We start from the raw sequence: 13,361 nt of genomic DNA on the forward strand, positions 1-13,361 counted from the left end.
ACTTAATTCATAATGAAGGTAATAGCTGGATGGGGGCAAGCGCATGTGGCACTCTAAACGGGTGAGAACATCGAAAAGATGCACGCGTGTATTTGAGAACCAACCACCCACAGGAGCTTAAACAGAAACAGCAACCTTACAGCTTTGTTAGCAAACTGCAAAACATAGTTGGGAACAAAAAAAAAGTGTGGATGCTTCAGCATCGCCTTTTACAGTGGAATGCGACAGCATTATTGGACCTCGTTGGCGTCACCTTTCTCTTGACCGGTAGGCGTTAACTGCAAACACTGTGAAAAAGCCAGCTTACAAAAACGAAATTTATGCCAATTTTCCTGAAGTTAGCTTAACTCCTAAGCACAAGTACATTGCAGGGAAGACAATTTTTCAAGGACAATATAAGCCATTTTGTATAAAAATATGAAGGCCTTTTGTTGCCCCGAGGAGCACGCGTATCCAACCGGGGCTAAATGCACAGCAAGCCATCGCATGTGCCCTGAATAGCATATCTAGGTATTTTTTGGAAGCTTTGGCATGCTTATACCTCGCAGCTTTTATGCTTCTCCAATTTCCAGCATTCATTCACCAATAGGAGATGGGCACTTACATTGCAGTATTCTTCCATAAATTTGTATTCTGCAGGCCGGTGTAGGACCTGCAGCTTCAAGATGCAGAACAGTCGCTCGATGTCTTTTGCTTCATTGTGCAGCTTAAGCAGGTGCTCCATGGCATAATGAAGTGAATTCCACCTCGGTGGTACTGGCCGTCGCAGGTAGACTCCACAGGGACTCGTGATTAAGTTGGCTGAGATGTTCGACTGACCCTGCTTGCTCCATAGAGCAGAACACTTCTTAAAAACTGATTTCGTGATTCACGAATATTGTTCGTCACGTTCAGCGGCAGCAGAATCCGAGGTTGCAACCAAGTTCAGTGTGTGAGCTGCACATTAATGTCCAAGGGACCAAAAAAATTTGTTCTATTTAACAGGAGTTTCGTTTACTGAGAGAGATGTAAAAATGTGCTGATTTATGTGTGCACACTCTCTTAATACTATTTTATGGATGTCTAAACACTATGAGATGAATGTAACTTTTATGAATGTAGTTGAGAATGTAGTATGAGATGAATGTAGTTTTTTAGAAAGCAAGGAAACTACATGAGGTTTTTACATAGCATTCACAAGTTTATTAGGCAGCAATTAATCACTGTGGACTGAAAAATGCATGATTTTTTTTTCTTTTAGTCCTTGCATCTTCATCTTCAGAATCTTTTTCTCCATGTCACTTAGGCTTTGGAGAAACACTTCCGATTCTGGCTCCTTAGGAAAAAAATTCCTTAGGTACAGCACAGCAGACTCTGCCCCATGAAGTGTGGTAACTTCTGTGGCAGCTACCTCTTCATAGTCTTCAGCTCCTCCTCTTCCTCATCGCATACTTCGTCAACAATGCTTTGCGCAGCGTTGTCGGGGCAAGTTGCAACGCCGCTGTCAACTTGCACGTATTCATCGAAGTCCAGTGTGATTTCTCTTAAAGCACACTGCTCAATTACGTCCTGCCTTTCAAGGGCATCTTCGCTGTCGCATTCAAAGTCCTCTAAGTCAGATGTCAGGTCACTCAAAGAAAATCCTGTATGCCTGAAGCAATTTGCTGTGCTAGTGGGAGTCAGCTGCCTCCAGGCATCGGCAATGAGGTGAACGGCACCAAGAACGTCCACATTGTACTCTTTATCCTGGCTATGCACAAGAGCATCCTCTGCAAGAGACCCTTGCGGAAGCGTGTCTTGAGTTGAGGGCTTGGATAACTCCCTGATCTATGGGCTGCAACAGTGCTGTGGTGTTAGCTGGGAGGAACTCCAACTGAATCTACTTCAGTCCTGTTACAGTCCCATGTCCAGGGCAGTTGTCAACAAGCAAAAGGACTTTCCTATTTTGCCGCGAAAATCGCGCATCCTTGGTGTGCAGCCATTTGCTGAAGAGGGCTTGGGTCTCCAAGCTTTTGAGTTCGACTCGTAAGTGACGGGCACAGTAGTGATGCCCTTGAAACGGCAAGGATTTTATTATTTTCCTATCACAAGGAGCTTCAACTTGTCGCTGCCCGACATGTTTGCTCCAACAAGAACAGTCAGTCTGTCTTTGCTGAGTTTGCCACCTGTGCACAGTTCACCTTTAAAAGCGATTGATTTTGATGGCAGGAGCTTAAAAAAAAGTACTGTTTCATCCACGTTGTATATGTCATCGTCCTTGAACTGCCTCATTATCTCCGGCAGCCGTCCTGCCCTGCAGTCACGACACGCAGTCGCATCAGCTGCTGCAGCTTCTCCCGCAATGGTGCGAAAAACGAGGCCATTTCTTTCTTTAAACTTTGTCGGCCAGCCTTCACTGCACAAGAAGTCCGTTATCCTGAGCTGAAGAACAAACTCTTGTGCCTTGGCACGGATTAGTGGCCCGTTGATGGGAATGCTCTGGCTCCGGGCTCTCCTAAGCCACAAAACCAGACACTTTTCCAGTTCTTCGTGGTTGCAGTGTTGCAGACGCTTCTTTTGGGGCCCGAATCGCGAAGTTTCGAAAGCATCTCGTAGCTTGTCCTTGTCGTGCAGGATCCTCGTTAAGCTGCTTTTCGGGATGCCGTGCTTCGTCGCGAGCGCCGTCTTCGAATAGGAGCCGCTTTTGAAGTCAAGAATGATGATTAGCTTCTTTTCCAACGTCAGCGCATGGTGTGCCCGCTTCTGTGTTGCCTTTGAAACAACGGAGGCGAGGCCTCAACTTCGCGAGCGCTTAGGAGCCACCGAAGTTGGAAGACACCAACGCGGCAATGAAGCACGATAGGCACCACAACGGCAGGAACAATGCAGCTGTAACCTAGGCGACTCGAACAGAGACCGAACGACTTGATCAAGAACAGCAATGTTGCATTCGTTGCGCCGACTACCAACAAGGCAAGGCCAATGAGGCTTACGAGGGTAGAAAAAAAAAGAAAAAAAAGAAACAGCTAGAACCAGAAAAGGCTGATGCTCATGGCAGTGGGTCTGCCAGAAGTTCTATTTTCGGTTCCGTTTACACGGTGAAGCGCAAATTTTAGTTCCGATTGCCAAAAGTTTTTTTTACCTTATCTGAATACAAAACCAGCCAACTTACTGGCTACTGTTCCGTTTAAGCGGCAATTCCGTTTAAGCGATTTCCATTCGAGATTCTACTGTATTTAAGTTTGGAGTGGTGTGAAATACTAAAGGTAACCCAAAATATATACGGATATAAGCATCTCATGAGAGAAATAAGCAGGATAAAGCACGAAATTTAAATGCAGTTTCGCTATTATTTTATATTATTATTAAGTGTCTCCAGGCCACACGGAGCCAAACAGAGCCGAGAGAACGAAGTTTGGATAAATCCGTGTGCTACCCATCATTCCCATGCTGGCTGAAGCATCATGCATTGCAGCTCCCACAGACACTAGCGCTTCAGTTCCCTCTAATGTATTTATAGGAAACTCTGTCGCGGCGTATGCCATCAGTGCGGAGAGTGATTTTCGGAGCACACAGTATCCGGATTTAATTGCTATATCCAATACCACGGCACTGGAGCATCGTATTAAGCGGTTTATTTTACCATAGAAGGCATGCAAAAGTGGACGATGCCATCGTTGTTCATCGTTATATCTGGTATATTGTTATGGACCGTTTTTACAAAGAGGAGCGTAGCCTCGAACTGGTGCATTTTCATCTCTTTCTCTCTCCACTGCGTGTCTGACCGTCCGGCTCCTGCCGCTGGTGTGTGACGATTCCCGTGTTTTGCATTGCGTGGCGTGAGAGTCAAAAAAAAGTCAAAAGTAAAAGTTTTATTTTCCATTCTGTTGTACAGAAAGAAAGGACTGTGAAAAAAAGCTGTGTTAGACAGCTTGACTAGTTCACAGCCCCATAGAAAAAAGAAAGCAGAAAATAAAGTAAAAAGTCGGAGCGGTAGCAGCACCGCGGTAAACATGTGTTTTCATTTTTCGGCGCGCTAAAGCCATTGTGCTGCCGAAAATCAAAATGTCAGACAAGAAAAGTTCGACAGGCTACCAGTGCGTTGTGTATGGCTGCAACTATCGGAAGCGTAAAATACTGTCAGCTGAGGCATGTGAAGTGCACCATGCTTCGAAATGACTTCACTTCTCTGCGGTCATGTGCCTTTTTTTGAACAAATAGTATATTATATGTCTGCACTTGTGGCAATTTCTTGGTCATCACACCAGCTTGTGATAGTGCTTGGGTGCTGGTACACTTTATCATCTGCACCAAAAAGAACCAATGCCAAAGCGCATGATTAATACACAAAATTTTAGGCCAAGGATGGTTCTCTCATAAAATCAACATCTCTCATTTCTATGCAACAGCGCATGATTTACAATGCCTGCGGCTAGGAAATGTTCCATTTTATTGCTGCAATTTCGAGGTTATCGAATTAGCACTTTCCAAACTAGTACATGACAGAAAGGTCCACATTACATGTGTTCTTTTGCGCAGGTACGCGCCTCTAACATTTTGTCAAGAGTACATTCATTCTCGACTCGTCAATTTTATGACGATAACTGGAGTAGCGTTATGACAATTGCACTTTTTTTTTTCCTCGGCAACCTCGGTGTCATGAATAATCGACCCACGTTCATGAAAGCCAGGTCGTTATCTGAACACATGCACTCGTTGTAATGTTTCTCAAGTACTCGTCAAAAAACAAACTGACAATATTGTTACTAAAAACGGCCGCTCTTTCAGCGTATTGATAGTGGCGGCTGCTCGTGCCGAAGCGAACTTATGCCATGCCGTGCTTCCAGATGTGCAACAGGCTTATTTTCATTTTCTCATAATGTTGGTTGTACGCCGAAGTTTGAGCTCACCCATCGTACATCTTTCTTATCCTGTGCAATGATCAGAGGCCACAAGATGTTAACTACGACGACGACACGAATCAGCGCAGGCCTCTGTGTTTGTGCTCCCTTCGTTCCGTGAACTTTGTATTGCAATGTGCTAAGCGGAACCAGACACATAATCTGTTAGAGATGAGAGTTGCGTTGAACTTGAATAATCACGGCAAAGAAACCCGAGAGCCACTTGAGACACTAATGCGCTCTCTTAACGTGCAGCTGGACAATGGCGTACGTATTTGCTCGTCTCCATTTACGTTTCATCAATTACTTTGAGTGTTGTCCTAAAAGTGGACACTAATGCTCATTCCCAGAACCCCACAAGGCCAGCTACAACAAAACATACAAACCAGTTACCAATTTACACGTGCTGCTTAAGAACTGCATTGGCATTCTACTCACCTCCTATGTCTATTGTCGGCGCCACGGCAAGAATGATTCGTGGGCCGCCATTGCTTGCTGTTTCAGCCATTTGAAGCTGACAGAAAATAGCTTGCTGGATTGGCATTCTTTCAATCAAATTTTTGCACACATTGGAAAAGTGTGCACAATAGATGATTTAATGTCTGAAGGCCGAATCTAGTTCCTTTATGTAACTTTGACATGTTTCAGAAGTTGCTGCAATGAAACTGAAGGTACACCACTTTCCTTGAGTAGTGCAAAGAATTGGTGTCACCCATGGAGAGAGCCGCCGTCTGCTTTAAGGTGTGTTCTCTCGCATGTGCACTCGCTAGTCCCCAGTTCAAAAAAGCTCTTTACAAGAGTGCTTGCGACATGGTACACAACATTTTCATATACCATGTCGGTGGAATCTCGTGAAGATGCCTACAGATTGGATGAATCAGAGGCCTGCTGTAGCTTGTGGTTGGTGTGCTGCTTGGTGACAACAATGCAGAAGCATTCTCGAAGTTAATGAGGAAAGCATTTGTTGTCACTTCGCAATTTCCTTGAGAAAGTTTGAATAGTGTTCCAATCCAAATATGTTTTAGAGCCACCATGAATTGGTATACGTTGGGTGTCTCATTGCAGCCATGTTTTTAATGAATGATTCCAGAAAAGTTTCCCAGGGGATCTTGCTGCAATCGACATGTGAAAAGATGAGTGAAATCAATGTCCTCTTTTAAATCAGTCTACAGCAAGAGCAAGGTTTGATTGTAATATCTGCCAACCATTAACAGTGTGCGGCTGCTTGTCCTGAGGACTACCAAAGTGCCATTGGGCAATCCAACTGATGTACGACTCGTAGAAGGCATGGTGTTCCGACCCATCAGTCATGGCATACCGCAACTTTTCGTCCTGCTTTTTCAGGGTCGAACTGTTCAGGCTGTCAAAAACTTATCCATTCTTTCTGTGAACTGAGATGTAAATTTAGCATCAACAGGAAGCTCCTGCATGGCAATGTGAGTGAGGAGTGCCACAGAGACAGATCACACTGAATACTTGTGTGGCATACTTCACTCTCATGTCAACAAAGGGCATCCTGTAGATGTTGCTCTTTGAGCTTCTTCGCCAGTCTTGTTTTTAGACGTTCAGTTGGTGTGTTTGAGGCCTGATCTATGTTACGAGTTTTTTTGTAAAGGGTTTCAATGTGTGCCCAGTCAACGACCTCAGAGCCAATTGTGAGCTTGTGTTTTCTCAAATATTCCTCGTGCATTTTATAAGGTGTGGGGTGTCAAACGAAGTATACTTTGCGGTTGTTGACAGTAAAATATGGTTCATGGATAGAATGGATCAGCATTCTTGACAGGCTGACATTGTTTGACCCTTGATCACAGGTGATCACTTTTACCAAAAGACCTTTTCTTTCAAGCTGCTGAATTAAATCTGATATCAGCTTGTGCATTGCAAGACCTGATGTTGCATTGTGGGACACTGCAAAAGCTACTGGCTGCATTCAACTTCTCGATATGCCAGACACCACCATAAGAAGGGCTCTGTTTGCCACACGAGAAGTCCTTGTGTTTCCATCATCTGTGAAGCCAATCACAATATCTTTTGATTGATCGTACATCAAATTTCTTTTCAAGGTTATTTCATCTAATAAAAGGCAGCATGCTTTGTCTTGCAGTGACCAGTCTTTTATGATTTATTCTGTTGCATCCATTGCACGTGGAATGATACCAGGTGTCATTGGGATGTCTGCCAGCCAGTGCCTGAGTGTTCGCACATGTCATCTGAAGCATTTCTCTGAGGAAGTGGTAGGCCTTTGGAGAATTGAAGAACAAATTGAGAGTGAATTGTTTCACTTGTTTTTAACCAGTGTTTTTTTTTTATTTTGGAAACGTACCAAGCCTGATTTGTGCTTTAAGCAGTTCAAAAAGGTCCCTTGGCAAATCTGGTTCAAGCTTGTTTAAAGCCTCCTGCTGCAATACTCGCCTCGCCTTGTACCTTTCTTTTATCCGGCCCACTGCCTTGCGGTACTTTTCACTTCGTGAGTGAAGTGTTTGCAGCTTCTTTTTGTACAAGGGGTGTCCACAGACCTGCGTTTCCCTCGCCAACTTTTTGGCGTTCCTTGAGCTCAGAATGTCGATGCATCGGCGTGCGCACGGCCTCGTGGCTCTGTACGTAATCCGCAGTGCGCTGATCAGGATCTAGCAGCGGCAGCATGCGCCTCTGCTGCAGCTGCTTCCTTTTCACGGCGAAGAATTTCTAGCTCAGTGCCGACGTTGGCCCTCTCTAGCTTCATAGCTGCCTTCTCGCGACCGAAGTGAGCCCTTGTTTTGGCGGCATCTGATTCCGCACGACTTTGTACGGCAGCCAGGCTGATGGTTGACGAACTGGTGAGCCACGATGACGAAGAGCACATGAAGTGGACTGAGAATGAACGTTTTGATAGTGTCTCATCTTGAACGCCTAAACCCTCATTGCTCTCTTTCAGGCTCCCCGTCATGAGAATGCAATGCTCCTCTTAAATTTGTCTTCGTTGATGTAGCTCTTGTCGACTCTCGGGCCAGTTCGTCTTAACCAAGAAGGCTTTGTACCTGGTGAATACGTCCTTGTACTGCTTGAAACAATCACACAGTGTATTCTTGACCGTCTGAAAAATCTTTCTTATCCGTGCCCAAAAGCTGCCGCAAGCTGTGCTCCACTTTCTTCCATGCTGCGTCTAGTTCTCTGCAGTGTTTCTCACAGTTGGCCTTGTAGTTCTGTGGTCCTTAAAGAAAGAGGAGCAGCTCGCCGTGAACGGGCACTGGTCTCAGTGTTTATAACATCACTGGCGTCGACAGCTTCGTGCGTTGGCTTCATGTTCATGTTGGCATCAACTGTTTACATGGCGTGCTCTCCTTCCAGCTCAACACACATGCTCGAAAGCGCATTCCGATCAGGGATCGTAATGTGAGCCCACCTTGCATTGCTTGTGCATTGGGAGCTTAGACGTCTGTTGCGTGCACTATGCTTGCTGAAGGTGATTGTCGTGGACAAGTAGTGAAATATCTTGTCGTAGTGATGTATCCTTCAGCTGCCGTGCATTGCATAGGCATCCGGCAGGCTCTGCTGACGTCCACTAGCATGCAATGGCATTCAGTGTGTAAAAGTCTTGCCTTCTGTGCGATAGCATCCGAAGCGTAGGAGTCATGCCTTTTTACTGTTCAGGCCTGGAAGGCAGTGCTCGGCGAAGTCTAAGCACACCCTCGATACTGGCAGATAATGACTGAACTTTGGATCAAACTTTTAATTATTTAGTAAAGCAGTTACAATAAACTGATTACACTTCTTCAGTTACACATTTCGGTTACATAGTTCGGTTACATAGTCCTAGCCGTAAAAAAGCAGTGGCGTGCGACCAGCCGCTGCACTCAGCTCTGCTCAAGTGAGCATCTTCCTGCCACACCCTGGTGACATAGCTACTTAGTGTTTTGAGCCGATGATCCGTGTTGGGCCAGATGACGCCGAAGGGCGCAGTTTCATTTGATAAATTTGGGGTAGCAGATGAGCATCACTAAACTGCTTATTGTTGCACTTTTGGCTATGAAAACAAATGGTTAGGAAATGCTGTCACTAAAAGAGCAAAACAAGAAAACCAGAGCATGGCCGGCAAGCTCTCTTGAGTCTCCCATCTCTGATGTCATTCTTACACATGTCACTGCATTTGAGTTGACACGCTTACTCTTGCAGACTTGTATTTAATCAAAAATGAGCATGCTATGCCATTGAAAACTGTCTTTCCTCACCAACTCCTTCTTTAGAGTAGTAGCAAAGATGCTGTCAAAGCCAGGCTGGAAGCCTATTGTTGCCATATAGTGACATACGCTTATTATTGATAGCAAGACCATAATTTAATTTATTTTTAGAAATCTGTGCCTTGCGGGCGACCGAATAATGTAGGAAGACACAAAGTAGCACCTATTTGTTTGAATACCTTTGGCCATTTTTTGAGCAAGCCTTCAGGCTGTCACACACTCATGGAAAACCAGCTGTTGCAGTGCCTCAAGGTTTGCCTGCTTAAAAATGCATTCAGTGGTTTCCTTATTTACATATTATAACTTTGCCTTACATTTAGCAAATTCTGCTTCCACTTTCTTCCTCTTGAGCAGTCGTAACTTAGATTTATGACAGGCAATTCTACCTTTGCGAATCGTCTCAACATGAACTTTTTTTATGGGCTTGCTACTAAATGTAAATACCTCATTTTGCCTTTCTTCCTTTGCCTGGCATCATTAATGTGGAGCACATTTTTCAGTCGTTCGTAAGTCTTGCAGCTTGTATCATCAGTAAGTAGTGTGGACTGGTCGTGCCACCACATTCCACAGACATCCACATAGCATTTACACTCTTTATGAATGTCATTAAGGTTTTCTTTATGGGAAGCCTCCATGGCACATGTGCATGTTATGAAAACACTGAACAGCACCTTCTCCTGCACTTACAGAATTCAGACTGGTGCCATTCTTTAAAGTCATTCGTTAACCCTCTTAGGGTTGAATTTTTTGAAAAATAAAAAAAAACTTTCCCAGGAGATCAAATCACTTTACTGCGTATTTTGAATGTACGAAAAGGTGTAAAGTCGATAAGAAATTCTAAAAAAAAGTCAAGAACAGTATTTCGGTGTCAGCATCACTCATAATTGCAAAATGTTCAATAGTACTTCAGGGTGTGGTATTCCTTGAAACACGGGTCTACGCACAGCGCCTTATCGTAGTCTGAATACGTAAAATGCCTCTCTGTTCTCCTCTTGGAGCGACGAGTTGTGTTGGCATACACATGACATTTTCTCTGCATGCAGCTGCTTTGGGCAGAGGTCTGAGGTGTACCCTGTCTGGGAAGTGGCGCACCATCAGTTGCAGTCATGACTGTGGTTTGTCTTCCGCGCCTTGGTTGTTGGATCTGGCTCTGGTACTGTTCCAGTATTTGGGGTTGCAACTCTCGGAATGCAGCAAGCTTCGCCGGTGTCCCAGTTCTTTCGTGGTAGAGAATAAATGTGTTCAGCAGTTTCATGTCGAGCAGTTGAAAAAAGAACTTCGTGTTCCACTTCAGAGTTTTCCTGATGCTTTCACTGAAGCTCAGCTGCATGTCTACTCTGTTGGCGAGTCCTATTCTCTTGGTGTATTCAAGTACACATGCGAGTGTTTTATTATTTTTTTTTTCTCTGGTCGCTTTGTCCACCTTATCGGAATCTTGTATCTGGGGTCCATGCACTAATGTCAACATAGTGACATAGGGCTTGTCGCACCAATTCAAGGAAAGCAGAGCGTTTGTGTGCTTTCTCTTTCACCCTTCTTCTTCTTTTTGAAGGAGGGTAGGCCCTTCCTCTTGATTCGCACAGTTCTACATGCATTTTTTCTGTTGCTATGCAAAAATTCAAAGAGCACTGGGCTTGTGTACCAACTGTCCACAAACAGAGTGTCCTTTTCCAAGAAAGTTTGCTAGAAGGTCAGCAACAACATAGCCTGCACAACCAAGCTCCTTTTTTGGCCAGGCTAACTGTAGCTCCTGTATAAACTGGAAACCTCAGTACATACCCTGTTTTCACATCACACATCATGAACATCTTCACTCTAAACCAGTGTCTCTTGGGTGGTATGTACTACCAGAATGAACAGCGGTCTCTTCAAGGCATCAGAGATTCATCTATGTGTAAATGTTGGTATGGAAGGAAAAGTCTGGAAAATTTTTCCTGAATGGCTCCATGACTGGTCTTGTGCCCCTTAGGTGATCGGATTGCTCCGTTATTGAACTGAAGTGCAGGACTTGCAGCAGAACAAAGCGGTTAACAGAAAAAAATCTTGTGAAAGAAAAGGGTCAGCAGCATCAGGCCGATTGACCAATAGTACCGCAGGATGTTCTTCCGCAGCAAGCCCATAAGCAGCACTATTGCCAAGAAGCAGGAAAGCTTCGGGAGGTTTAGGACTGCTCAGGCTCTGAGCCGCGATGCACCGGAGTGACACGCACCTGCTTTTTCACTCCCGTTCTTGTCAGTTTCCGTGACGATGTGCGATACAAGTTCTTCATCAAAAAACAGTTTTAAATAATCCATTATTCTTGCTTAGAATTGCCTAGAGACACTTCAGACAGGCAGAAAGCATTCCTCCTGTATCCTGTCTCCTGGTAGCGCAACATTTTGCTCAAGAGGAAGCGTTGCAGTTCTGTTCTTCCTTTTCTGAGAAGACTTTTCCCACAGCATTGAGTTTGTTATCAAGTTCTGCTATCCTAGCTCCAAACCACAGTTCCACCTTGATGCACAACTGCAAGACAATTTGTAAAAGCACTGCCATCTAAATGACATTATTCTTTCTTAGAATCGCCAAAAGATGCTTCAGGCAGGCAGAAAGCAGTCTTTCTGGTATCCTGTCTCCTGGTAACGCAACCTTTTGCTCAAGAGGAAGCGTTGCAGTTCTGTTCTTCCTTTTCTGAGAAGACTTTTCCCACAGCATTGAGTTTGTTTTCAAGTTCTGCTATCCTAGCTTCAAACCACAGTTCCACCTTGATGCACAACTGCAAGACTACAATTTGGAAAAGCACTGCCATTTAAATGACATTATTCTTTCTTAGAATCGCCAAGAGACGCTTCAGACGGGCAGAGAGCAGTCTTTCTGGTATCCTGTCTCCTGGTAACGCAACCTTTTGCTCAAGAGGAAGCGTTGCAGTTCTGTTGTTCCTTTTCTGAGAAGACTTTTACCACAGCAGTGAGCTTGTTTTCAAGTTCTGCTCACTAGCTCCTAATTGGAGTTCCACCTCGATGCACAACTGCAAGACAGCAATTTAGAAAAGCACTGCCACCTAATGACATTATTCTTCCTAAGAATCGCCAAGAGATGCTTCAGGTGGGCAGAAAGCAGTCTTTCTGGTATCCTGTCTCCTGGTAAGGCAACCTTTTGCTCAAAAGGAAGCGTTGCAGTTCTGTTCTTCCTTTTCTGAGAAGACTTGTACCACAACAGTGAGCTTGTTTTCAAGTTCTGCTCACTAGCGCCTAATTGCAGTTCCACCTCGATGCACAACTGCAAGACTACAATTTGGAAAAGCACTGCCATTTAAATGACATTATTCTATTTAGAAAATTAGGAACTGTAACTTTTAGCAAAACAGACTTAAAAGGACACTAAAGGCAAATAAGAATTTATGTCAGAGTGAAAGCTCAATGTATGACAACGTCTAAGATGGCAGTATTATTAACAGTGCCCTACTTACCGAGAAATTAAGCTAAATGTATCACACGATGAGCGCCACGAGTGGGACATTTTGGAAGTGATCCCGATGACGTGGGAGAGTCTGAATACAATTAATCACTAGTAATCAAACTAGCTGCAATGAAAAAAGAACCTTCCGTGCGTCAAGAGACTTAATAAAATGCTGCTTGTTCGTTTCTGTTTGATTCATGGAAAAAAGAACCTCTTTCGCGTTGCCATGGGGAATGGCGTGCGTGGTTCAAAAGTTCCGTTTTCGCCGAACTGCGCTTTGCCCGGCACCCTGCTTCGCTCACGTGGTCGCGTCTCAGTGGTAGTTTTGGTATTGCGTACTGCCGCGTGTGTTTTGCACGCTTGTGAAAGGCGCTCTGACAGAACGTTCGACAAAATACTGCATGCATGTGATGTTGCAGGATGCCCGAATGGTGCACGCTGCGCAGTAAAGGCGGGCATCGTTGGGCACGGTAACAGTGACGTGCGAAATACCACTTTTAGGCGGGTGACTTGAAGTGCGCTAACGCGATGCGGACCACTAAAACATGATTTTATTTCAAAATAAGCACTTCCTTGGCATAAAAGTAGCACTACGAGGTTTCTGTACCGTTATTTCAACAATCAACACCAACTTAATATTTGCCTTTAGTGTCCCTTTAAAAATATGTTTGACATCCTTGAACAGTGGATGTTGCTGAAGCCAATGTTTCAACAAATGGACTTGTCGTCATCAAGACGGACACTGTCTTCCTTAGCAGCGTGTTTGTGTGTGCTTTGCCCACTTTCCCCCAACCACAAAAATGGAGGAGGAAAAGGAAAAGCAAGTGTGAAAAAGGAGGAAGGAGGGTAA

General features: G+C 44.5%; 1 protein-coding gene across 1 annotated transcript in view; it reads left to right on the top strand.

The window, feature by feature from the left end:
- The first annotated feature begins 1,882 nt into the window (after positions 1-1,882).
- The window catches only part of LOC119382597 (uncharacterized), a 128,388-nt gene continuing 116,909 nt past the window's right edge, over positions 1,883-13,361 (top strand). The window contains exon 1 of the mRNA XM_037650371.2: positions 1,883-2,004. Coding sequence (XP_037506299.2) covers positions 1,883-2,004 — 122 coding nt within the window. The remainder of the gene's footprint in view (positions 2,005-13,361) is intronic.

Source organism: Rhipicephalus sanguineus, chromosome 1, assembly GCF_013339695.2.
Source record: "Rhipicephalus sanguineus isolate Rsan-2018 chromosome 1, BIME_Rsan_1.4, whole genome shotgun sequence".
Classification (NCBI taxonomy): Eukaryota; Metazoa; Arthropoda; class Arachnida; order Ixodida; family Ixodidae; genus Rhipicephalus; species Rhipicephalus sanguineus.